General features: G+C 27.3%; 2 protein-coding genes across 6 annotated transcripts; one reads left to right on the forward strand and one right to left on the reverse strand.

Moving 5' to 3' along the window:
• Positions 1-840: 840 nt before the first annotated feature.
• Positions 841-7,313, reverse strand: LOC107455969 (Proteasome beta4 subunit). Its single transcript, XM_016073714.4, has 5 exons — positions 7,082-7,313; positions 5,665-5,787; positions 3,238-3,308; positions 1,964-2,126; positions 841-1,049 (listed from the first exon to the last, which is right to left on the reverse strand). Exons 1-5 carry the CDS (start codon positions 7,170-7,172, stop codon positions 898-900), a joined length of 600 nt encoding a protein of 199 aa, XP_015929200.1. The 5' UTR covers positions 7,173-7,313; the 3' UTR covers positions 841-897.
• Positions 7,308-26,065, forward strand: LOC107455968 (microtubule-associated protein RP/EB family member 1). Of its 5 annotated transcripts, none has more exons than XM_016073711.3 (9): positions 7,492-7,630; positions 11,421-11,575; positions 14,356-14,394; positions 14,487-14,593; positions 16,043-16,280; positions 17,483-17,592; positions 19,323-19,481; positions 23,816-23,875; positions 23,976-26,065. In XM_016073711.3, exons 2-9 carry the CDS (start codon positions 11,434-11,436, stop codon positions 24,045-24,047), a joined length of 927 nt encoding a protein of 308 aa, XP_015929197.1. In that variant the 5' UTR covers positions 7,492-7,630; positions 11,421-11,433; the 3' UTR covers positions 24,048-26,065. The 5 variants fall into 5 exon arrangements, with proteins under 5 accessions (XP_071035896.1, XP_015929197.1, XP_071035897.1 ...); XM_016073712.4 differs by having other exon boundaries at positions 7,551-7,594; XM_071179795.1 differs by lacking the exon at positions 23,816-23,875 and having other exon boundaries at positions 7,308-7,630.
• Positions 26,066-27,456: the final 1,391 nt, after the last annotated feature.

Here is a 27,456-nt window from a genome sequence, read left to right on the forward strand (position 1 = left end):
TATTAACCACTAGCTTCATAATGATTTCGTCAAATATTCGCATCGTTTTCAGATAGAGTTATTCTATAGCTCTTTTTAAATAATTTTTTGGCCATTTCCATAATTTAATGTTAATACAATGTTATTACGAAACACAGATTTCAAATTTGTGTTATTACTTCTGAAAGTGCTCGAAAGGTAAAGTGACTTTTTTCGGGATTTTCGTAATAATTTTTCAAACAGGTGACTTTTTAAAGACTGGTAGATATGCTGTTAACTTAATCCTGAATTTCTACTACTTTTGTCTAAACCAGACATGTGCAATTATTATACCATGTACTGAATTTGCTGTGAGCAAAAAGAAAACAATAGTTTTGGTATACAAAAAAAAAGCAGCATACTAACAAACAAAATAACATTCTAACACTTGAGAAACACTAATCTGTCCCTTCGCATTTATAGATTTTATTTGAGTTCAAATTTAAATTTTTGTAGGTTTATTGTATTTGCAAAATGTTTCCAAATGATCATCAGTCGAGCATAAAAGTTGTTTATTTCTAATGATATTCATAATAGAGAAAGTGTGATTATATTATATATATATATATATATGTCATTCCAAATATAAATGTCTGCAGGGCAGCCCAAGTTTTTTAAATTTTATTATTAAGATTGTAAAATTCATGTAAGTTGCATTTTTTATCTTTTTTTAAATAAATACTTCAACATTGTAGATAAATAATTTCCATTAGCATATGAATTGACAACATCTTTTGGAGGTTACTGTAAATTACAGAAGCACACTATATAGTATGTAAACCAATAAATGAAAGTAAACATAAAATAAAATTAAACTTCATATAATATGTAAATAAAAAAGTTGTTTATTTCAAAAGTACAATACAACACTTAATCTTTTCATACATTTGAAGGACAAAAGTCAGGTAAATCACGCATTCCATCTTTATCAACAACTTTAACTTTGAAAGAAGGCAAATTTACCAGAAATCGATGATTTATTTCTTTAACACACTTTCGTAAAAGATCCATTCCTTCTTCAATGCTCATATCTAAAAACAATAAAATTATTAGAATATGAAACTTTCTTAATCTTTGTTGAGAAATAACAAGACAAACTATATTTTGTTTAGATACAACCAAAAGTGGCCAATTTTAGTTACACAATTTACTTCATCATTTTTTAATGTAAAAAATATTGACTTGTTTTTCAAATATAAACTAAAGATTAAACTAGTTTTCTTGCAAAGTAGCAATTTAAAAAAATTTGTGACCAAGATCATGAAAATTTTCTCTTGGCGAGTAGAAAAAATTTATTAATGGGCACTTTTTATGAAAATCTAAAAAAAGTAACTTCATATCAAATCAGCTTTTAAACTGCTATTAAAACAAAAACTACCGATAAACGGTAGTAAAATCCATTTCTATTAGGCCCTGACTAAGAATAAAACTCCATTAAATAATTAAATTAAAAATCTTTATTGCAAATTTTATATATTTTTTTTCTTTTATCAAGCAAAATTTAAATTCTATGGCAATTCTGAAAAAGCAGCCTTTCTTTTATGACCATATGTCTTTTGCTCCATTTCCATGCAAATATGTAAAACTCATTTCCGATCCCATGAAGTCTGTGCAGAGGAAAGGATAAGAGAAAACTAAAAACAGGGTATTTGCTCAAATCCATGACTTTTTAGAACAACTTTTCATGATTAACTTAGGTTATTATTTTTTCTGAGAAGGAGATGCAAAATCAGTAAATATGTGCTTTAAAAAAAGTTTACTTAGTAAAATTTTATGTCTGATTTTTAAGCTTAAATTATTACAATTACAAATTTTAGTTATATTTCTTAAAACATTAAGATTGCGTCGTAATAATTGAATTCTATATCATTATATTGAAAGTTATTAAGGACTTTTGGACAAGTTATTAAGGACTTTTTCAACAAACAAAATTAGTTAAACTAACCAGGTCTGTAATAGCGATCTAATATACTCAGAACAAAAAAGGAACCATATCCATGAGCAGCATAGGGTACTTTTGCTAATGTGGCCAAATAATCAATATAATGCAATTCTGGACCAGACTCTTTGTCATATCCAGCCATTAACAAGTTTACAGCATAAGGAGTCTGCAATAGAAAAAATGAATCTTATTAAATAAAGAATATAAATAGGGTTTCATAATAAAACACTTCACAAATGTACACAAAAAATATATTACAATTCAATAAAGTATTAAATGCAATTCTTTCACAATATACTTCTTCTTTACATAAATATCAGCTTAGCTTATTTTTAAAGCAATAATTCTCAAGCTGCACTTTGTTGAAAAAGCTAAAATAAACAAATCAAATTTTTTTAAAATTTTTATTAGGAGTCATTCAATGAATTCATTCTTTTGAAAACTGTTGATTTGTTTATTTTTAAAAAATTTAACAGTATTCAAGTGGTTCAAAACCACAGATGTATAAAGATTCTGACCCCTGCCGTTACACAAAAAACTATGACACAATAGCAATCATTTTAGTTTTTTTCTTAGAAGTTACTTTTCAATTATATTTAAATCTGAAGGGTTTTGATAGAAGCACATATTATATTGATGCCAATGCAGGAAAAAAAAAAAAGCTTTTGCAATCATTAAAAATGACATTTTATGAAATCATTTTCCAATAACTGCCCATAGGATAATTTTATTGCATTGAAATTTTGTGTTTATTTTATATATGATTTAATATATAGTTTTATAAATATAGAACAAATTTCTTACTTTTAGAAATAAAAAAATGTGTTGCACTTTTTACTGTGGTTATTTATACATTATCCAAGATTTTGTTAAATTTAATAACAAGGAGCATATTAATAACAAATTATAACATATTTTACGTTAGAAAAGTTCTTTAGTATAATTTATGTAATGAAAACAAAATTTAAATATAAGTACTTTGCTTTTAGAATAGAAAACATTAAATAATTCACTAATGAGTTTAATGCTAAAATTGCTGAATGACAATTATTTGTTGTAAATCATGTGATTTATTTTGACATGCATACTAAAAGTTTAAAGAGTATTATTTTACTCTTTAATAAAATTAGAATTCTTTCATATCAAAATTTAAAACTCTTTAGGTTTGATCTTGAGAAAGCCTAAACAAACAAGAACTTAGAAATAAGTTCAAAAACCTGGACCAAAACGAAAATAATAATTAAAAAAAAAAACAATCAAATGAATAACATATTTACCCGGCTTCTTAAGAAATCAGCCAAATTTCGTCTAGTAAAATTAGCAGCCGCAGTGGGAGAAAGTTCATAACCTATAGAAAAATGCTAAGATTAATAAAATAATAAAAAAATGAGATAAATGTTTCATACATAAAAATTTGTGGTTGGAAAATTCACTAAATAAAAATATTACAGACCAAAAGTTGTTGTATTTTGCAATCATAGTTGCCTACATGGAAAGGAAACAATCCAGTAGACTTTGCAAAACAACATAAATTTTTTTGGTAACAATTACATAATACACTAAATATTTTACAATTAGGGAATATTAGGGAGTTTTATTGTCATCAAAATGCAAAAACTTTATTACACTAATAACTATAAATGGTCTGTAATATTTTCCATTTATAATTGACGTTAAATGAATTCAAATTTGAAATGTTTTTTCTTTTATATGTTAATTTATAATTTTGAATAGTAAGACAAGTAATTTACTATTGAAGATTGTATTTAATTTAAAAAGGGAATTCTGTACAAAAATAAACTGAAAATTTCAGAAGAAAAAAAAAATGCTCTAAACTGATTTTCATGATTGAAGCTCGCTTCAGTATGCATTAGTAATATTTATTTAAATATTCAAACAAGCTATTAATTACATAAAAATTCTATATCAATCAGGATTTTTTTAAAGAAACTTACAAAATTTTAATGAATTATCTAAAATTTACGAAATTGAGAACTTTTATTAAACCAGTAGACCGGGAGAAACTGGCAAAATCCAGTAGATTTCGCAGCTATGTGGAATTAAATTTAATTTCTCTCAATTTTTATAAAATTTTATATCTTTTGTTTTAGTAGAGTGGTAGCAGGCTTAGCTTACTGGAAATAAGCATAGCTTATTTCCAGTTTCAGATGTTAACATCTCTTAGAAATACGAGAAATTCCCTACTAATAAGTGGTGAATAGCTAAGGAGATGTGACATGGGAGTAAGACCAATTAACGACAGTCAGAAGGTGTAGCTAGCAAGAATTAAGGGCACAATATACCTAAGAACCCCTCCCCCCACAAAATTTAGGCTACTTATCTAGGTTAAGATCTCAGCAAAAAGGTTTCTGACATATCAGATAATTAGGGCTTGTAAAAATGGTTGTCATTGGAGACCAATAATTTTTAATTGGCGACTATATTCTCACTTTTTCAATTACGACTTCACATTTTTTGTACCTAAATATCCTAAGAATTCAATTTAAAAGTATTTAAAACAGTCAAATAAATTCCAGCCCAATACTTTAGCTGACTGCAGTTTCAGACACACAAACTTGATAAAAATTACTCTTAGATCATCAATGGAAAACATTCTTTGAATGATCTTATGATTCATTTGCAGGGCGCCGAACTTACATTTTTGGGAAGAGGAAAATTTCCTGTTTTGCCGAATGATAGTCCTAATTTAACCTCATCATAAATAAGTACTTGCAATTATATTTTAATATAATAAAAAAGTATGATGGACAGTTCTAAAGAAGTATAAGTCAGAGTAAATATAAGTAGAAAACTTTTCCTACTTCACCTGGAAGATTTTATTTTTTATTTAATGTTAAAAATATTCTTGATCATTACTATACCTAATTAATATATAAACTATCACGTTATTATTAATGTGCTTTTAGGTGCTGCTGATGAAATTTAAGAAATTTTTGCTTACAGTTGTTGCAATTTTCATTTTATTATCACCAGAAAAAACTTCCAAAAAAGTGCAAGTATTGTCAGCTGAGAAATAAGTATGATCCGTTTTTGTCTGATATAATATCAACAGACATGCTTATTTTTTAAATTTCCAATCTATCATTAAACCAATTTCACTGACACCTAGAGAAATAGATTTGCTGCAACAAATATGAAATTTTATGTATAAAAATCAACAGAACTTTTAATATTTTTATCTATTTAGCTTAATGGAAAAAACAGACAATTTCATATTTAATTAAGCAAGCCTGATCGAATATTGGATATAATTTACTGAAATCTCTTAAATTACACTTAGTAGTCAAATGTGATAAAGTAAAAGAAGAATAAAATAATATATAGGGATTTAATCCATTTGATACAATAAAAAATTTGATTTTACAATTTTCACAAAACATTTTAATTTCCCCCACCAATATACTACTGATTTGATGATTTTATATCTTTTTATTAAAGTCAATAAATAAAATATTTAATGAACCACTTGATAAATATATGTATATATGTACTCAACAAGAGTTCTTCACCTCGTAAGATGCTGCTCTTTAAAGTTACCTGGGGAGCCACTGTGAACTTAAGATATGGAGGTAAGCAGCATTACCCATGCAAGTAGTATTACCATGCTTCACAGTCTAGTTTTAACGCTTTCAGAAAATTTAAAATTATACCAAAAACAAAAATATACATATATATATACTCACCATTTCTCATTTTATACAACTGTATGTTTTTTGCAATAAATTCAGCAAACTGAATAGTATCACCAGGTTCACCACATACTGACATCAGCAAATGATCACCAAGCTTATAAGTCTTGTCCTCATCTAAATAAAATGAAATTTATTGAAAATATGAACTTAACTTCCCCATCTTATTTAAAAATAAAATAAAAACTTGATTTTTTTTTTACTAACTATTTATTTACAGAATCTCTACTTTTATAATCTCATTCATTATTGCGTTTTAAATCCGAACAAGTCTTAATAAATAGTTTTGGGAAGATTTACAAATTGGGTCCTTTTCAATTTGGTCAAAGCAAGTAATTTGGGCTCTGGGCAATTCCATATGTGACGGAATGACATTTTGACTTGCATGATGACAATTAATTGAATTTTCTATGCATCTAATTTCAAATAAACATGATTTTTTCTCATGCATATCATTATTATTGGTATAATGTGATTCATAAACTAAAAAAAAAGAATTTTGTATTTTTTTTNCACTTTAGTAGATTTCCATATCATGATATGTGGCAGAATAATCGTTAAGTCTAGGCAACTTCCAAGCAGTGACCTGTGAAGAACTAAAAAAACATCACACAAAGGGGCCAACTCGAAGGGTATAACTCGCAGCTGACCCCCGAGCATACTTCTAAATTTAAAAATAATATTTTTCCTGCTTAAAATCAGTTAGGCTCGTTGGAGATTGTGGTTGACATGGCAGATCACAAAACGGAAATATTCCCATACCCCTTGAGTTGAACCCTTTCTGCAATGCTTTTTAGTTTTTTGAGGGCAGTTGCCAAGACTTGGAGATTACTCAGCCACAAATCACTATATGGAAATCTTCCCAAAAGTAGCCCGTATCGTGATCTGTGACAGAATAATTTCAAAGCATGGCAACTTTCAGGTAGTAGTCCACAAGCACAAGAAACTAAAAACAACCTCACAGAAATGGAGAATTCGAAAGGTAAAACTATACCCACCTTAGATAAACCTACACTTTGAAAAAAAAGTTCAAGTTTAAAATCTATTCGGTAACTTGGCAATTGTAGTCGGTGTGACAGATCAAGATTCAAAAATATCCTCATTATTTTACCAATAATCACAAAAGGTATACATCATATAAAATTGTCGAACATTAAGAACAAATTTTTTATTTTCTAAGGGATTACTGCATTAAATAAGCAATTTGAATAAAAATAAAATCAAACTAGTAACTATAATTTAGCAGATCTAGAGATATTGAATGTGCCATTTAAGAAATATTCTATTAATTAATATAACCTTCTTTCATACAGACTGAAACATTACTTAATTTGGATCTTTTAGAATATGATGAATAAAAACTTTTTGGGATATAAAAAAAATTAAATATCATTAAGTAATTAGAATTTACCTTTCTTAACAACAATAATGCTGTGAGCAATATTCCTATCTGTGGCTACAATGACAAAGTCTTTGCACGCCACACCAATTAAACACTCCATGTTAGAGTGTCAGATTTCAATTTTGATGAGGTTCAATTTGCTTCAAAATTAAGTTTTTAATATTTTTTTCAAAAATGTTCTCTCATCCAAAATAATGCAGCCTAAAAAATTGTTTAGTCAGTGTCGGCTTTTCGTAGCGCCCTCTGCCGGATGTGGAGAATGAGAGATTGAAGTGCTAATTAATTAGGAAAATTTGTTTTATAAATTTTAAAAAACAAAGTTATGTTTTTAAATATATTTCCTGTGTTTCTTAAGGTTATCACAGTTTCTTGTCAAATTATAATTTTATTTTCCATTGTCAAAGATCAAGACGCACTCTATTGGCGATTATAGCAAGTACACTATTTCAGACGTTTTTTTGTATTCGAGAATCTTTTGACGTAAAACTTTGTCCATTTTGAAATCTTTGTTTTCTTCCACCGGTAGTATTCTTTTCTTTCTTGCTGTCATTGCCGAAGGTGTGTAAATTTATATATATATGACTCATTATGCGAAATATTTACTTAAATAACATTTGCTTAAGAAGTGATTAGTGAAAATTTGTTTTCTAATCAATAATCTGTGTTATTGCGTGCAGAATATCTACTAAATGTAACCCACGCATTAACCTCTAATTTCAGTTATTAATAATTCCTTATTAAGTCATCGGAATGGAATTTAACTCTTTATATAGTGCTATTACCTTATAAATTTTTATCTTTTTGATTGGGGTACTTCTATGTAACATTGCAGACATTTAATCAATACCAGTTATAGACAGGTGTCTCAAGCCTTTTTGCATTTGTTTTTATCAATACCTGACAGCTCGTTTCGAAAAATCTCTTTTGTCATCTGATTATAATATTTTATCTTCTTACTAATTTCATGGTTTAATCTAAATTCCGTTAATAAATTCTTCTATAATTGATTATTGTTATTCTGATTCTGTCATCGGCTTTAAATTAGTCATCTATTTTCTATTTCAACCACTCACATTAGTATTTTTGAAATCCCATGTTTTCAAATAATTAAGTTGGGAGTGGATTTTTGGTTGAAGTGTTGTAATTTTTACTAAAATAAAAATATGTGGTACAAAAATTTATTTATGGATCAAATGACTGACATATTCATAAACCTTCCCATTAATTTCATATCTTGGAAGTAAAATAATTAAACTACATGCAAGATTTCCAATCAATAAAATCTGAAATTGGTAAACTTTAAGATAAATAAGTTTTAAGCTGTAATGTAATAGCTTCTGGTAAAAAAATTCTGTGTGGTATAAAAGTCTTGATTCTGTTTTTAATTAACACAATCATCATACATTATAATTTAATATTTTCAAAGTAAGAATTAAACTTCATTAAGATTCTGTTATTTTTTTATTTTATTTATATGGTTAAAAGTGATTAAACAATACTATCTTTCATTGTGCTAAAATGAATAATCCTTCATATTTTGATTCTTCAATAAAATCTATTGCTGTAGAAATTGATTTGTTCTATTAATAATGTGATATCAAAATAATATTCTGCTAGCTTGAATAGAATGACCACCTGTAATTAAATCACTGAATTATAAAATCAGCTGCATTTTAAAATAAAATTTGTTAAAAGAAATTCATTGTAGTATCAAAAATATCTATAAATAAAATCAAATTGTTGAGGAAATGGTGTAGCAAATTCTAGTAGATGAGGAAGTTCCAGTTTATTACCTAGGGTCAAAGCTACTAGTTTGGATTTCAATAAAAATGTTGTTTTACCCCTCTGCCCTGTACTTGGCACCATTTTGTAAGTTGCAAATTAAGCTCATTTTTACAAATTGTCTCCTAGAGTAAATTAATATTGCAAATCGAAATAACTCATCAAACTAAATTAATTATATTTTAAATTAATAAATATAAGAAAATTATTGCTAATCAGAACTGAGCAAATTAAATGAATAAAAAAAATTTCATAGGGTGGGGTTGAACTATAATTCAGCCAATGAGAACTATTTATGAATTGAAGAAAGTTATTGTCAAAAATCTTCACCTAATTATGAACTTATGTTATTCAAAAAATAAAGCATTAGAAGTAAAATCGATCAAACTGTTCAGTAAAAATAAAGAGTTTGAAACGAAATTAATGTGTTAATGATAGAAAATATTTACTGAATCCTTTCATTTTGAGGTGAATGACGGATAGTATTCATTCTATTAGTCCAAATAACAAATAAAATAATGGAGCCAGAATATTGGTGAACAATTTTAAATGTGTTCTCATTCTCATATTCAGTTATGAATAAAAGTTAATGAGCATAATTTTGCATTCATTTATAATAAGGATTGCCATTTTTAATGAATTTTTATGAATATCAAGAATAACTGTAAAATGCATTTAAATTGATCTTTGGCATTCAACACTCTAGGTTTTTGAAAAATATAAAAACTTTTATTAACTTTGTAAAGATGTGGGGGAGATTTCCGTATCGTGATCTGTGGCAGAATGATAGCTAGGTCTTGGAAACTTCCGGGTAGTGGCCTGCGAGAAACTAAAAAAAAATAAAACATCACATAAAGGGACCAACTCGAAAGGTATAACTCGTAGCCACCCCCGGGCAAACATCTACATGTTGTTGTTTTTTTGAAGATTGCAAGTTTAAAATCTGTTTGGCACCTTGTCGATTGTAGTTGGCAAGACAGATCACGATACGGGAGCATCCCCAAGATGTGGACCAATTCTGCTAATCAAACTAAAATATTTTAATAAATTTAAGACTTTTGAGTGATATAAGAAATACGCTTCATGTTTCTGTGCCCCAATTGATGAGCGACCTTTTTTTTCTTTTTTTTCCTCAATTTAATAGCCTTGTTAGTTTATGAAAACTTACTGCCTTAAGCATTTGAAATACTTCATCCACCTTTTGATGTATGTATATATATTATTTGAACTACTCCTATAAGAAATTTGAAAATATGTATTTTTATTATGCAGTGTGTGGCTACTAAATAATGGAACTGATGTTATGTAGTGTTACGGCTTTATTTTTAATGCATTTGTAAACGATTTAATCTGGCCGTAGCTTTTATTTGTATAAGAACTGATTTGTTTTACGGAAAAAATTATATTTTAACAACTTATCATCGTGAAATTTCGCAGTGAAACATTACACAAAGTGTATGGCAGTGAAAATATATTGTGTGTGCAAATTTGTTAGTGGTGCGTTGTGTATTTAAAACGTCCTTAAAGGTGCTTTCTTCATTTTTTAAAAGCCCTTAAAGGAGCTTTTTTTCATTGGATGTTTTCAAAAAGTGCTTAGATTAAGACTCTCAAAAGGCGAGAATGAAAGGAATGTGAATCTTTTTCTTTGAATATGACCAATAATAGTATTCTTATTTAATTGGAATATTTATTTATTAAATACGGAAAATTTTTTACTTCTTCCTTTAACTATTATGAATATTTTGTATATAAAAATGATTGTCTGATTTTTGTACCTTTTCATTTAATTGAATAGAATGTATGGAAACAATTTAGCATTAAAAAAATCAGCGCTTTGAGAATTTTCTTTTTTTTTTTTTTCATTTAGAAACAAAACTAACTATAGTTTCTAAAAATCTTAAGATAATTTCCTGTTCTAGCAATCACATGCCTGAGAAAAGAAAAATTTGTGAAAGGAAAAAAATTAGACTGTTTAAATACTATTAATATCAAAAACCAAAGTTATACAACTTAAGTTCTATTTATCCACTTAACTCTTTCATAAATTTTGCCTGTATATTAGTTGTAGGTTACTTTTTCTTGATCTAATGTTAGTATTTCTGTCTGCACAGCTTAAAGCTAAGCAATTTAAATTTTGTCATATTATTGGCTTAAAAAAGAAGTCTTTTTACTAATTTTTTAGTTAAGAGGATTACAAAAATAAAAATTTAGACCTTGAGTTATACAAAAAAAAAGAAGTTTACAGTTTTATTTTATGCATGTTGGCCAACTTTATAAACACGGGTTATTTTAATTGTGTTGGTTAATTATTCTGTTATTTTAAATTGATTACTTTGTAATAATTTCTATTAAAGATATCATGTAGAAAAATATTAGCGCTTTTAAAGTTTGTCATAGAAAGGCAGGATACCAACCTATATGTTGGATAATATTTTAAATTAGATAAAAACTGAAAAGTTGACCATCTAATCCTAGTTTCTCCAAATTTCAAAGTTTTTTTGTTCCAATTGAAGTTTTTAGTTTGGAATTAACTTTTTATTAATGAAATTTTTTAAAATATTTTTAGTTCTATCTTCATAATGGGAGAGCGTGAAACTGTCTTGTGTGTCAATGTCTACTCAACTAGTGCTACTTCTGATAATCTTTCGAGGCATGATATGCTCAACTGGGTTAATGAATGTCTACAGAGTAATTATTCAAAAATTGAAGAGCTCTGTTCTGGTAAGTTTAGATTATTGTATGTCTTTAGTAATTATATATCCAGAGTTTGCCAAAGTAAGCCTTGAAAAGGCCCACTTTTTTTTTCGAGGTTAATTTTTTTCAATATTTATTGTTCTAGATAAATGGGTTTTATTTCAAATGCAATGCAAAATAATTGTAAAATCATTGTCATTTGAAAAAGACTTCCAAGCAATTGAAGATAAATTATTTAGTTTTAATTGTTCTGTAAAGCTAAATTAAATTGATATATAAATTGAAATGCATGCAATTTGTTTAGAGTGCATACTAATGTGCCTTTAATAGAGATGGACGAAGTATCTTTTCTTATCAAGATTGGTTTTTTGATGTCAAAAACTGGTTTTTGTCTTGACACATCAAAGACCTGTTGAAAAGTGTCAGAAACGCTTGGGGCATTTTGACAGTGGAGACTTTCCATTAGATACTAAATCAGGCGCAATACTTGCATTATATACTACAATAATTATGATTTATATTATATATCAATATCACATATAAAAAAAGTAGCCAAAGTTATCAAAACTATTAATTAGTTTTTCTAATGGTACTTAATACTTTAAGACTTCTATTATTACTATTTGGTTTATATTATTGGTAATAACTGAGTTAATTATTATCAATCAGATTTTAATTCTGGCAGATTTTTTAGATTAAGTACAATATAGTATTCTTAACAAAGTAATAAATAATTGTCTTTTTTAAAAGTAGTATATGCTACTAGGACTGGGCTCTAAATCGATATATCGCGACATATCGATTTAACGCCTATATCGGCAAACCGATACAGCGACTTTCATTCCAAGCGATGCATCAGAAATCTGATTNGCCCAGTCCTATATGCTACTGTTCCAAAAAATGTCCAGATTTAAAAAAAAAAAAAATGTGATTTTATCTTTGGCCCACTACATGAAGCCTGTATTTAGTTTGTATACACTTTTCCGAAAAGTGTGAAAATGACTACTTGAAGTAATATTGTGAAGACAATGCACTTTGGCTAATGAGAAAAATGCAATGGTTTACCAACAATAACTTCATGTAAATTATAAAATTAAGAGACATTTACCAAGATTTCTAACATCTTTTTAATGGTGAATGCAATGCAATAAAAGATACATGGCATAATGTCAAATCTGTAATTTATAAATCTAGTATGATAATGGATGCAAGATTAATAATAATAAAAAAGGTAATGCATGCAGACAATAGTTACAAACAGAAAACAGCATAGGAGTACGAGAGGTAGATTTATTTAAGCCCAGAGGTACCTGCAATTTTGATTCATCCTTAATCTTTGATTTCACTGTCAAGATTACTGTATTAAATTTTAATAACAAAAATTATGGGTACGGAGAATTCTTGTAGTAATCTGTAATTTCTGTTCAGCCATGGATGAGTATTAAAATGTTTACAGAAGATTTTTAAAAATAATTTTAAGTGCGAAAAATCACATAAAAATACTGTAGAGGAAACCCATGCCTATGTATTTTTGGATTTTGCAGCTGTTCAAATGAGAAGAATAGTGATAAATGTTAGAAGATTCAAGAAAACATGAAGTTTCGATGACAAAGCCCTATATATCTTATTATTGAGGACTTTTCTGCCCCCTCCTCCTTTTTTTACTGTTCTCCAACAAGAAGAAAATAGAATTCTAAATTTGATTAGGGAGATAGAAGTTTTACTAATTATAATGGGAATTTTTAATAATATTCTTCAAACCTACAATTAATGAGTCTATCAACTCTTCCAAGTTTTGGCTTTATTGCTTGTTTCACTTAGCTATGTTTTATCCAAAAGTAGTTTTCTTTTTGATGAGAAAAAGTCAAACTGATGCTTACCCAACTGTAGGAACTGAAATTTAATCTTATTTTCTTATAGAAAAACAAAAAGAACATGAACTCTAATCTGAAATGGTGTGAGTAAACAAAATTTTTAGTGGTTCAAATAAAAGATACTGATAAAGCAATAAGGGCTAGTTCTAATTTATTCAAAAACTAGAACATTCATTTTAAGTAATAAACTTAATTTTATAATGAAGTATAAGATTTCAGTGTTGTAAATTATTTAATTTGTTATCTTTACCAATGTGTTTTTTAAATTTAATGCGAGTAAATTCTTGCATAATTTTACGAATATTATGTACCTCTAAAGACTTAAGTAATATGTAGACCTTAAAATTGTTAAAATTTGAAGTTCGTAAACGCCAAGTATATGTTCTTGCGTTATCGTACCTCTGATTACTGATAGCTAGTTTGGAAAGAACACAGTATAATGTTTCAATTAGATAACTCTGCTTCCTGGTGATAGATTATGTAAAGAAGTAACTTTTGTAGATCAGCAAATTTGATGTTGAGGGATAATATATTACGACAACTAAACTGGCATGTGTATGATGCAAGGTGCACATTAAATCTGCCATGGCTAAAAATCTTCTCGAAGGTTGGTGTGAAAGTTATGACAAAGTGGTACTAGTACTGTCTTTATCATCTGATTAAGGACAAAATTACATTAATGGCATTCGTTCCTACCATAGCTGTTAAATGAAAATCCTGGATTAATGCCTTACTTTGTGTGCGTTCTTCTTAATTGGCAATTTTTAATGATTTTAGTACTTAATTTGTTTTTCAACCTTAGTCTTATATTTCTTATTTCTACCCTCTTTTGAGTTAATTCGCTCCTTCCAAAATGATCCTATTGAATAATTTTACTAAAATCTTATTTTAGACTTTAAATACTTATACTTAATTTCAAGTGAATATTTTTAGGGGCAGCATATTGCCAGTTCATGGACATGCTTTTCCCAGGTAAATATATTTGGCTTCATTTTCTACGGCATGTTTATAGTTTCATTTTCAAATTCCATAAGTGCTTTATTAATTTTTATTAATTACTTTAGGAAGTATATCTTTGAAAAAAGTGAAGTTTAAAACTCAACTAGAGCACGAGTACATTCAAAATTTCAAACTTTTGCAAGCAGCCTTCAAAAGAGTTGGTGCAGATAAGGTAATTAAACATCTATATTTTTCAGGGTATTTCTATGTAAATTCATGTTTCTTCTAGAATGTTACTAATAATCATTATTGAGAAAGACTTTTAGCAACATACCATGACTCTAAGAATTAGAAAAATGTGGGTTTCAGCAAAACTTCCTGGTTGCCAGTAATCATCTATGCACCTCCCTGTTTCTAGTTTTCCAGATTTTGTTAAATTCATCCATGCATAAAAATCAAATATGTATGTTTGCAGTGCTCATTACAAAATAAATGTTAACGTAGTAAAATATTAACAAAATTTAAAAGAAATATCAAACAATAAAAATCTATAAAGGGAATAATAACCATCTGTGTAATATTAAAGCTATATACTTGTGCTGTTAAATTCAGAACAAATGCTCTTGCTGGGTTTTTTATGCAGAGTTATAAGATTTGTGTGCAAATCAAATTGGACAAAACTTTCCACAAGCTTTTTTAAAATTCTTAATTCTTGTATCACAATATTATTACAAAACGCAAAATCAAAAATGTAAGAAATTTCAATTTGATATTTTGTAGAAAGAAATACAATAGAAATCTGCCACGATTTTTGAAAACACTGGCGAGCAAGAGAAAATAAAATATCTTTCTAGCCCAATTCTCTTTATCAGACCATTTTTTTTTTCTTTTTAAAATTTAAGTGTAAAAATTGTCTAGTTGAAATTAAAAAGCTGAAAATAGTCACCAGTTAAAATTTATTGGTCTCCAATCGCAACTGTACTTCACTAGCCGTGGACATACTCTTATGACTGTAATTAATTAATTTAATTTATATCTCAATATTTTCACTTAATGTTTATGGGTCAATTTATCTATAAATAGCTATTTGGTAAAAGAAAAAAATTATTTAAATGTTAGGAAATTTAATATTTGTACTCAAAGTATTAACACTCATTTTCAATGGATAAAAAGCCTACAATGAACGTAAATATAACAGGGTGCATAGTATTTTTAAAAAGTACTTAAAGGTGCTTGTTTTTGATTTACATTTTTTAAAAACCCTTAAAGGTGCTTTTTTTTTATTGGGAGTTAGCAAAACTTGCTTAATTTTCTATCTTTCAAAATTAGATTTTTTTTCCTTTGTTTTGTAGATTGTCATCATAGGTTACGAAAAAGAATGATTTTCACAATTTTGTCTGCTATATTTATCAGAAACTAATAATTTTATCATGACTTTGTTGCCTTTGAAAATATTTTTGTATTTTGTTGATTTTATGTTTATAAATTAAAAACTTTATACAATGGCTTTTTTTTGTGGAAAAAGATTAAAAATATTTTTTGAGTGCTTAAAAAGTGCTTATTTTTGTTGAGGAGGCTATGCACCTTATATTAAAATATTATCTTTACATTCTTGTATTTTAGTGTTTAGCTTTTCTTAATTTGTCTTTTGCCAAATATTTAAACTAGTAATTTTTTATAGCATATTCCAGTTGATAAGCTAATTAAAGGAAGATTTCAAGATAATTTTGAGTTTCTCCAGTGGTTCAAAAAATTTTTCGATGCTAATTATGGCGGACAAGATTATAATCCATTAGAAGCACGAAATGGTATGGCAATGGGTGTTGATGGTCGAGGAGGTGGTGGAATTAGTAATAAATCAGGATCTCAGAATAGACTCTCAACTACTTTAAATGCTTCAAAAAATATTGCACGTGCAGGTTTGTAATTTTTTAAAGAAAATTTTTATTATTTATTTTTTTTTTTTTTTTTTACGTGTTACTATGTTCAATGCTTTTTAAATAATTCTATAATGTATTATAGATATATTGTGGTTAATTTTTATATTTAGTTTATTGGTAAAGGCTTTTTATTTCCCCCCCTTTAGCTAATTTATCTTTATATAATATTTTTTCTTTTTAGCATAAACTTATTTACGATAATAATTTCCCATCAGTCATAACTAATGATTATGTTTGCATTTTGGGTTATTAGTCTATAAGTATGGGTTATTAGACTTAATCTTTTGATTAAATCTGTACATAGTAAAGTAAATGCAATTAGAATACTCAGCATATATGTTTTTACTGGGGTAAAGTTTATTCTTTATGTACTATAATGTAAACAGAAACATTTTCAAAATTTTAGTGATAATGTACTTTTTTATTCTTGCATCTTGAATTTTTATTTGATGGACCAATAAATTCAACTCAATGCTGCTAAAAAATTACATGAAATCCAAACTTAAAAAATGTCAGTTTTTTTTTTTTTTTTTTTTTTTTTTTTTTTTTTTTTTTTTTTGAAGAATATACATGTACACCTGACACAGTTTGTAACTCTGTTGTTGAATTATCCATATGTAATAATTGTAAATATTGCTTACTTGTCAATTCTGAGTTTTGAATAATCAATTGATTTAAATCATTACAACCCCAGTGAGAAAAAAATATTGACTTTTTGCTATATCTGAATATTTACGATAAAAGCACAAATAATGCTACTTAGGCCTGAAATACTGCAGTTCCGAATCTATAATGAAAAATCTTCTATGTGATCCAAACACAGATTGTATGTTTGGACACTGATAAAAGTTCATTTTTTTAAAAAAAAAAATTTTTTTTATTCTGTGTTTAAACAGTAGTCAAGTTTCTTATTTTTAAACTGAATATAATGTGAGCTTTTATATTTAGCTTTATACATTACTCTCCCACCTGAAATATTTACGTATTATTTAATATACATAAAATGTATGCTTTGAATTTTTTGAAATATTTTCCAAAATTTCTTTAGATATAATGATCTTCACAATTCGTAGACAAAATTGAAAAGTTTCAAAGGTGGTCATACTGCCAAGTGCATAATATTCTTTTTTGCATCCAAAAAAATATTTTTTAGATTATTTACAAAATGTTTTTATTTACAGCACCATCACCACGAACAACTACTAATGCTAGAATTCCAACTCAAAGAGTAACTAACAGGATTGGAGGTGGAGGAGGAGATACCCAAAGAGTGGAAGAATTAACAAATCAGGTAAATTAGATTAATGTAAGTCAATGAATCAAACATTGTTAGTACACTAAACTAGAAGCTTAAAGTGTAGTGTCTCTGCCTTTCAAATGTTGTGCTTTACTTTCCTAGTATTCAGTTTAGTGTGTTCAAAAGAAATTGCTAGGTATGCACTATACATTTGAATTCTATTCACTATTTGCTTCCTCTGATTGGATATTGGTCATAAACTTTTCTGTTAGAGAGATTTGTGAATCTTAAAATTTTAACTCCCAAGAAAGCAATTTAACTTCATTTTGTAAATATTTTGCTTATGTTTGAAAATTTTTAAATGCATTTCTAAATCGAAGCACAATGAGCAATTTTTTTTCTTCTTTTACGTGTATGATAATTTAAAAACAATGTGTCTAATTACCTTATGTAGTATTTTATTGCAAGATTGTTAATTTAAATTCTTTGAGCTTGTTTTCATTACAAAACCTGTAACGAATTTCTATAGTACATTAATACTGTTAGGAATTTATTTTATTTATTTTTTAACATGGCTTGAAGTTGTCCTTAAATCTCTGATCAAAAAATAATGTCCTTATTTTTAAAAACTTCAGCAAAAAATTAAGTTTCAGGATATTTAGTGAAGTTGACAAAAAAAGTCAATATTTTATTTCTAAGAATCGAAGAAATTTTAAACGTAGAAGGAAATATAAATTTTCTTTTGTTGTGAAACAAGGTAGATATTGAAATGGTTACCATGTCTTCCTATTACCCTCTAGTCGTATTTCCGTTGTTGGGATTAAGCATTCTAGGAGAAAAAGATAGTTTCTCTCTCCACCATAAACTTCATACATGCCGACGCTCTTTTTGGTGAAAAAACTAACAAATTATAGGGATTTCATCAAGTGCAGTCTAGCATGGACTGATAGTAACACAGTGTGGTTATAACATAGCGGAAAAACTTCCGGAAGTTAGTAAAAATATTGTTTTTATTAAAACGTTAGAAACTTAAACAGCAGGTTGCAAACCTTCTCATTAAATTTAAACATACATTATGACATCTATTTACATGTACCTATAGCACAGGCAGAGAAAACTTTTAAATTACTAGAAAGGTTGTTAAAATTAAAATAGAGTCAGCGAGTCAAGTTGGTTTACATATCTTTAAAATAGTCAGGGAAACCAAACAATGTTGTCTGCGCATCACATTTTAATTGGATACTTTGAAAGTATAGTTGTGAGTTTAGTTGTACCATGTCTGCTTCCCTGGAGAAATTTAAAAATACTTTAACAGCTTAGTTAACACACATCTTATATTGATCTTATCAATACACTTTATGAAGTTATATCTTTCTAGCATCATTGTTTAACTATGAATAAACTTCCTTGTAAGGGTGGAATTTGGCCCAAAAAAGTTTACCACTTTATTGTATTTACAACAACTGGTCACCTCTGACAGATTCAGCAATCATTATCCAATCATAATTTTTAAAAATTGATATTTATTAATTTAATAAAGAAGACTTTTAAATTTACTCTAATAAAGAAGACTTTTAAATTTACTCTAAATGTTTCTTTTTATATTCTGAGTGGCAAGCTCTATGCATGAAAATATTCACTTTCTTATTAAAATTAACTAACTTGTAGAAAGTAGTGTGAAAAGCAATAACTAATGACTTAAGTTATTTGTTTTAGGGATTTTGTTGTTAAATAGTTTAAAAATCAATAAATTTTTCATTTTTTAAAATTTCCATGTACTTTAGCTTTCTGAAATGAAAGTCACGGTTGATGGACTTGAAAGAGAACGTGATTTTTACTATGGGAAATTGAGAGACATTGAAGTTCTTTGTCAGGAACAAGAAGCAAGTGAAGAGAAGACAACATTTATTGAGCAGATACTAGAAATATTGTATGCCACTGAGGTGTGTATTTATTTTATTTATAATTTCAATTATGTGTCAGAAAATCTTAATAAAGTATTTGAATTCATTTTTGATATGAGGTCCTCAAAAAAGCACCACAATTAATACTTTTAATGTATATTGATATGTTAAACGGTGCATATCGATTGTGAAAGGTGCTTTTTTTCATTAGATATTAGTAAAAAGTGCTTAATTTTCTCTTTTCGAAAATAAGATTTTTTCTTTGTCGTGTTGATTGCTGTCACGAATAATGTGTGGATTTCACGATGTTACATTCAACATTTTCCGAATTCATTGAACTACAATTCATTTCTACTGACAGTCTACCTTGAGCTACGGAAGGACCAATCATTTCATATGTTGGATGAGTTACTTGCTAACTAAGCTAGATTCAGTGGGAAGGATTCTTGTATTTAGATTTTAGGTTTCATCTTGAACCCTCTGAAATCAAACCAAAAATCTCTGAAATTTTTGCTGATCATGGGATACCAACTGAACATTGCCACACCTATGGCATTCTCATACTGTTCCATTTATAAATCAGCTTAACTATCTTTAATTAAGACTTCATTCGGGCGAAAGCCGTGGGGAATCACGAAGCTTCAAAATTTCGTCTCCCGTTTATTCATCATTTGATTTAGTAAAGATTTAGTAAGAATTTAGATTTTTTAATCATGGGCGTTTGTGCCTATGGGATAGAGAGTTCATTAATTATGTAGAATATTTTAGGATTTTTATTGAAGTTTTACTTTACTGATTTCATTGGTCTTGGATTATTTTTAAAAAAATGAATGTTAGAGCAGAGGCAAGATTTAAGTATGAATTATGGGAATTTTCATTATTTTAACATTTAGTTAGGAATGTTATCTGGTTCCGATATGTCATTTCAAAANTTAATTATGTAGAATATTTTAGGATTTTTATTGAAGTTTTACTTTACTGATTTCAGTGGTCTTGGATTATTTTTAAAAAAAATGAATGTTAGAGCAAAGGCAAGATTTTTTTAAAAAAGTATGAATTATGGGAATTTTCCTTATTTTGACATTTAGTTAGGAATGTTATCTGGTTCCGATTTGTCATTTCAAAATAATATAATTTTATCTCTTATTATATTAAAAATTCATTATTTGTTAAATATAGGCTATATAATAATGTGCTTAGGACAAAAATGTTTAACTTTATTATTCATTGTACTTTCATTTCAAAATTATTGAAAAATGTTTTTTATTCATTCTATTAAAGAAATGTTGTACCATTTTAAAAATTTATTGAATAGGGGTCATTTAGAATAGGGCTATTCATTAATTTAAATTTGCAATATGAATCCATTTAAGTTCTTTTGTTTTCTGAATTCTCAAATTTTTATCTATTCAGTATGATTAATTATTATTATCTTGAATGTTTTTGTTAAGGCTGAGAACTATCAGCTTTTGATTTCCTCAATAAAATAGATACCCCACAAAAACAAATTGAAAATTAGTAAGCTACAAACCGTTTGTGGTTGCCCCCTTTTACATGGTGGACGCTAGAGGACGGGGGCTTAAACAGCGAGAAGACCACTCGTCTGGTCAGCAGGGGAGTGGGATAAGGAGTGATAGATTCATGAGGAATTAGAATGCAGAATGCCTTATCTTAACAATTTGTTCTTGTGGAATATAACATTTCTTTCAATTTTTATTTTTTGTGGGATATCTATGACATTGAGGAACGAAAAAGCTGCTAGTTCCATAGTTGCTCTTAGCCTAAGTTAACATTTATAATTTTCATAAATTTAGAAATACAGTCAGACCTCGATATAAGGTCATCTGCATATAAGGTCACCCCGCATATAAGGTCACTTTTCCAAAGTCCCGGCTCACTGAATAGGAATTCTTTGTTACAAAATATTGGATATATGGTCAAGTTTTAAAAATCATTATCGCTTATAAGGTCATGGTCATTTTTATCTGAGGCAAGGGAAGCTCTTTTCTAACAAAGGCCTATTTAACTTCCTTACAAGGTAATTACCCCTCTCGAGTTCTAGGAAAATGTTGCAGCCAACGAAGAAGCTACACTTTCTGAAATTGTTTCACAAGTTGTGGACAGTGAGGACAATGACAGTGATCCTGAGACTGTAGCTGTAAGCCATGTGGAAGCCTCCAATGCAATAAAAGTCTTATTTTTCTTTCTTTTCAAAACCTTTTAAAAGCCCTAATATTATTCTGGATTAGCATTTTATAATAGCACTGCTCCGCATCCTTAATGTTTGTAAATTTTAATGATTCAAGTAAGATTTACAAAAAATGGATGTTAAAAATCAATATTGAAATAAATGTTCTAATTTTTCTTCAGGTAATTTAAATATAAAACTAAATAAGAATAAAATTATGTAATTTAATGCTGAAAATCTCAATTCAACTTTTTCACGTTGCCATATTTTTTAGAGGAAAGAAGTGGGTGATAAAAGAGTAACGTTCATTAGAAATGCTCTTGAAAAAATGTGTCCTCATAAAAATGCTAATATAAAGAAAAGTTAGTAAAAAAAAAACACAAAAGAGAAATAGACAAATCTTTATTTCTTAAAATATAACTTTAACGTTGAAAATCACAGCTTTTTTGTTACCGGCTATCTCTCTTACCATATAGGGAAAAAAGTAGTGTTAAAAGAATAAAATCTATCAGAAAATGTNTAAATTTAGAAATATATATATATATATATATTTTTTTTACAAAATTTAGCAATGTAATTATTAATTTAAAAAATAAAATGTATAATTCTATGTCAAATATATTTAAATTTGCTTGAAATGTTTTTTTTTTTTTTTTTTTTTTTTTCCCCTATTAAAATCCAGAATAGAGAACTTTGCCCAGAAGATAGTTATTTTACCATTATGATGAAGTCTGTATGTTTAGTAAAGTCTGAAATAGTTTTTGCATTTTGATAATTTTAAGTGCACATTAGATGACTTTTATAATGAAGAAAATCTTTTTCTTAGATGTGCATATTCTAATTAGAATTTCCCTTTAAAATATGTAATATAATGCTAAGTCAGACTCCTGCGTTTTGTTGGCATGATAATGGGGTTCATTTAAAAGGCACTAAATTTAAATATAGTTTTGAAGACCCCCGAAAAAGTCTTTTTTTCCCCTCTCTTTTCAAAACCTTTAAAAGGCCCTAATATTATTCTGGATTAACATTTTATAATAGCACTGCTCCGCATCCTTAATGTTTGTAAATTTTAATGATTCAAGTAAGATTTACAAAAAATGGGTGTTAAAAATCAATATTGAAATAAATGTTCTAATTTTTCTTCAGGTAATTTAAATATAAAACTAAATAAGAATAAAATTATGTAATTTAATGCTGAAAATCTCAATTCAACTTTTTCACGTTGCCATATTTTTTAGAGGAAAGAAGTGGGTGATAAAAGAGTAACGTTCATTAGAAATGCTCTTGAAAAAATGTGTCCTCATAAAAATGCTAATATAAAGAAAAGTTAGTAAAAAAAAAACACAAAAGAGAAATAGACAAATCTTTATTTCTTAAAATATAACTTTAACGTTGAAAATCACAGCTTTTTTGTTACCGGCTATCTCTCTTACCATATAGGGAAAAAAGTAGCGTTAAAAGAATAAAATCTATCAGAAAATGTTTCATTAAAATGCTGTGCTATATAATGAAAACAGCAAAAATGAAACAAAAAATTTTTTCAATTCTTAAAACAAAAGTGTTAAATATAATGTTATATATGTTTTCTTGAATATAATTTTTAAAAAAATCAGCAGTGCAAAGCATGTGGTTCAGAATTAGTAATCTAGTTTTATTTTTAGAAATTTCGCTTTTTCATTGCTAAAAATTATATCATATAATGTATCATAAAAATACTATTTTAGATTTTTCTTTTTTTTAATCTAATAAAATTCCAAAAAATAAGACTGGCAAAAAAAAAAATTCAAAAAAATACTTGGCAGATGGGCCAAATACCGAATATTTGTTACATCCGTAATTGTGAGTGGCGTCTTACTTATGCCTCTCTAATCTGGTCCTCTTCTCAGTAAGCTCAAGATAGTTACTAAAGCTCATCTCACAGGGCGTCAAACTCCAAATTTAACAATAATAGACGTAACCCAAAATTTTTTAAGCAATTTTTAGCTTTCTTGCAATTATTTTAGTTCTGAGTTCTAATTTTGACTTGTTAACATGCCTATGATAAATATTAACTTGTATTTAACATAAATTATTCTTATAAAGCAGCTTAGTGTTTTTCATAATTAAGCTATTAAGAACAGTATCTAGCAGTTTCCGGATCTTGCCCGTTTTAAATCTATTTAATCAGATCTATTTGTGTTCTTAGATAGCAGATAAAAACTGTCATTTGGTGCTAGCAAAACAAACAAGTTCTTCTTTAAACAAGGTTTGAATTTTGACTTTTAAAGTGTTAAATACCCTTTGGTGTACTGTTTATTTGTTTTTATTACCACTTACACTCTGTTTAAATTCTTTTTGATGAACAGGATGGATTTGCTGTTCCTGATGATGCTCCTGAAGATGGTTTACCATCTCAAAATGATGAAGATGAATATTAGTCTGAACTCAAATCAAAATGCCCTAGTTATGAGGGCATGCCAATGTTTTTGAATGCTTGTTATCCTTCAAGACCTTTCATCTATGTTTAACCGAGTGTTTTAAATTTTATGAAGATTGTTGTAGTGTTATTGGCACACTAACTTTCTTTAATATAAATTCTCTATTACCATGCTTTCTTATATAAAATTTTTATCTGATATAGAATATCAATTTTTATTTTTGGAGAGTTAACAATTAAAAATAATAAAAAAATACTCTTCTTGGTGCAGGTTTAAAATTGAAAGTATATAATAAGCTTTTATTTTAGTGTAAAACTAAGAAAAATATTCCTTGATAATTCAATTATGTAAGATTTTTCTGTAATCCCATGAAGATTGTTCAGAGAATATATTGATGTTTCTTTTCAAGTAAAAAAATATATAATTGAATAATTAATATAATAATTGAAATTGAACACTTCTGTTTGCTTATAAGATTTTTAGATAAATTACGAATTTAATTTTTATTGAAATTCATTTTTACATTTTTGAATTTTTATTTGTTTTTTTTTTCTTGGTGATAACACTAACAATTGTTAAGATTAAACTGTTATCTGCACAGTGTTAGCTTTATTAAGTAAGTGCTTGTTAATAAGTTTTGTTTCTAAATTTTGAAAATTTTTATGAAATTAAAATTTTTGTGATTAATTCCACAATGTATACCTTTTTGTAACACAATACAATTTTATTCCTATTTGTGTCAGCAAGTTATTTTCTTGTTGAAATTTGTATTTGTGTTATCTGTTTTAAATAAAGTCTAAAACATATTTTGTAAAGCAGTTGTAATAAAATAAGTTACTTAAAACTTTTTGTTATCAATTATTTATTAGTTGGTTTTAATTTTTGGTTTTTATTGTTTAAATTATTCTGAAATATTTTGGGCTTAAAAAGATTCTCAATTTTGAAAGGAAAAAAATAATGAGTCTGTGAAATTATGATAATTAATTTGTATTAAGCTTAAAATTAATCTAGTTACTATTTTATTTTCATCAAATAAAAGTGACCTTTTAAATTATCATTGTTGTAAGTAATGTTAAGTTTATTTGAAAATATTTTATTAATAGAACTTGAAATAATAAATTTGTCACTATGTATAAAGTTTTGATTTTAAATGAACAAAGTTTTTATTAGATTGTCATTGCTAGTAAGTTTGAATTATGGTTTTGAAATGACACTCATAATGAGACTAATATAGAAAAGGGAGCAATACATGGTTTTAATTCCCCCTTTTATTTCAATTAACTTAGCTACCCTGATTATTTTAAGTTTTCCATTTAGAAATATATGGATGAATTAAAACTTTATGATACTATTTTTAAAATTATTTTTTATTTAAATAATGAATAGCTCTATGTCAGTAAGTAGTTTTAAATATTAAATTTTACAAAATTCTTTATTGAAATATCTAAAAAAAATTACTTTATAAATGAAATTTTTATTTTACTTGAGTACTATTATTTTAAGTTCTTGTTTAAAAGAAAATTAAATATTCATGCTTCATTTAAATCACATCAGCAAATTGAGCTTATTTAAAGTTTAGTATAGGTTTTAGATTTTTAAAAGTGATATGCAAATTAGTTAATGATTAAGAAACATTTTCAATAAGATCTGCTATTATTGCTTTAGAAGTACCTTAAAAATAAAATGTTAATGTGCTTAATTATTCAAGCACTCTTTTGCTTATTGAATTGAGTCTTGTTTTAAATATCCAATTAAACACATTTTAATATTTGACCATAAATCTATAGTTGAGAAAAAATAATAAATGCTATAGAGCTTACTAATCTTTTTCTTACATTCCAAGCTTGCTTGAGGGTATTTTGTCTTCCCTTTCCACTTTTTAGTTTTGCAGTTTTTCAAAAAGTGAAATTTTCTGAAGATTGGTTGTTTATGTGCATTAAATATGTAAATGATTTTTATTGGTCTGTATGGTTATCAAATTATTTTTAAATAAAAACTGCAATGCAGTGCTTGTGAAATTGTTCCTTTCTTTCATTAGATTTGCACCTGACAATAACTATAATGTATTTAGAATAAAATTTTAATATTTTTCATTATCTAAATATTTTAATTAATGTTAAGAAATGATCATATTTAATTGTCTTCAAAATAAACCTTGTTAATTTCGGGGGGAAATTACTTCTACTTTTTGAAAAGGGAAAGATACAGCATTGTTAAGGTTGTTTGTTATTGCACTCTGTGCAAGGTAATAACTTAGTAAAACAAAAATTCAAAACTATTGAAATTTGCATGATTACAAATATTCTATTTTGGGATTTACTGTCCTATCAGGCAAGACTCAAATTCCCCTAACATCAGATTTTAGTGCGAGCAGTCAGTATGGTTGCAAGGATAAGTCATCTTAAATAATGATGTGTTAGTCGTTTTTTGCTTTGCTGTAAGTAATTAAGCAAAATCAATCTAAAGCTTTTTCTTTTGCTCTCATTCGATACTATTCTATGGTAAGCTTGGTATGAATTGTGGAACTATTTTTAAAATGAAGACATGTGAAATTCTTTTGTATAATGTGCAAAATAAAAAACGGACCACCCTTTATAACTTGAGATCTAATGATCGGGTCTTCGTGTTCTAGAACCAGCTTGTGCTCCGGATTTTTCGCTAACAGTGATCCGGAGATCGAAGGTCCAAACGTTTCAAAAACTCATTGATCGCAGAAGTTTCCGAAAATCAAATTCTCAAAGGTGGAACTGAAAAGCACAGTTTATTTGTTTGTAAGGGAGAGCCAGATACTTTATAAGCTTATATTCAAGATTAATATTAATTTTTTATCAGTAAATAGTTATTATAATCATAAACTCAGGAAAGAAAGACATATTTTTAAATTTTAATTACTTCTCTAGGTCATTATAGGTATATGTAAAGTTTTAAATTTATTTTAAGTAAACCAAGAAATATTGAGAAACAGAAAAAACCTTGCTTAAATTTTTTTCAATTTAAACTGGTTTTTTTTTTCTTTTAACTCGAGAAGTTTTCCGGAATTTGGGCTCACAATCACCCCTGTAGAACTCAATCTTAATGGTTCGATCGAGGGGGTGACCTTTATGCTAATTTATTAGTGCAAACGATATTTTAAGTTATGAAATCAGACACAAAAAAAGTACTTTCTCTGAATAAACATTCCTTTTTTTTTTCTTGGATGAATTCGGATTTCTGATCAGCACAACATATGGGGTAGTCGCAATCTGGGAGAAATAGTCCAATGTTTGGACTCCTTAATGTTAATTTTTCGTATTTCGCCCTATCTCGAAAATTTTTTAAGCGAATTAAAACTTATTTTACACACAATTATAAAATTCGTTTATACAGAGATAATTCCATACAAAATATAACTTTAAGTACATATTTATTA

This window comes from Parasteatoda tepidariorum, chromosome 4, assembly GCF_043381705.1.
Source record: "Parasteatoda tepidariorum isolate YZ-2023 chromosome 4, CAS_Ptep_4.0, whole genome shotgun sequence".
NCBI classification, from domain to species: Eukaryota; Metazoa; Arthropoda; class Arachnida; order Araneae; family Theridiidae; genus Parasteatoda; species Parasteatoda tepidariorum.

Coding starts and splice junctions, on each gene's coding strand:
- LOC107455969 (XM_016073714.4), bottom strand. CDS start 7,172: ATGGAGTGTTTAATTGGTGTGGCGTGCAAAGACTTTGTCATTGTAGCC. Junction 3,309..5,664: donor GTTGTATAAAATGAGAAATG/GTGAGTATATAT, acceptor ATTTTTCTATAG/GTTATGAACTTTCTCCCACT. Junction 2,127..3,237: donor CTGATTTCTTAAGAAGCCGG/GTAAATATGTTA, acceptor TTTCTATTGCAG/ACTCCTTATGCTGTAAACTT.
- LOC107455968 (XM_016073711.3), top strand. CDS start 11,434: ATGGGAGAGCGTGAAACTGTCTTGTGTGTCAATGTCTACTCAACTAGT. Junction 11,576..14,355: donor AATTGAAGAGCTCTGTTCTG/GTAAGTTTAGAT, acceptor GAATATTTTTAG/GGGCAGCATATTGCCAGTTC. Junction 17,593..19,322: donor TGGAAGAATTAACAAATCAG/GTAAATTAGATT, acceptor CATGTACTTTAG/CTTTCTGAAATGAAAGTCAC.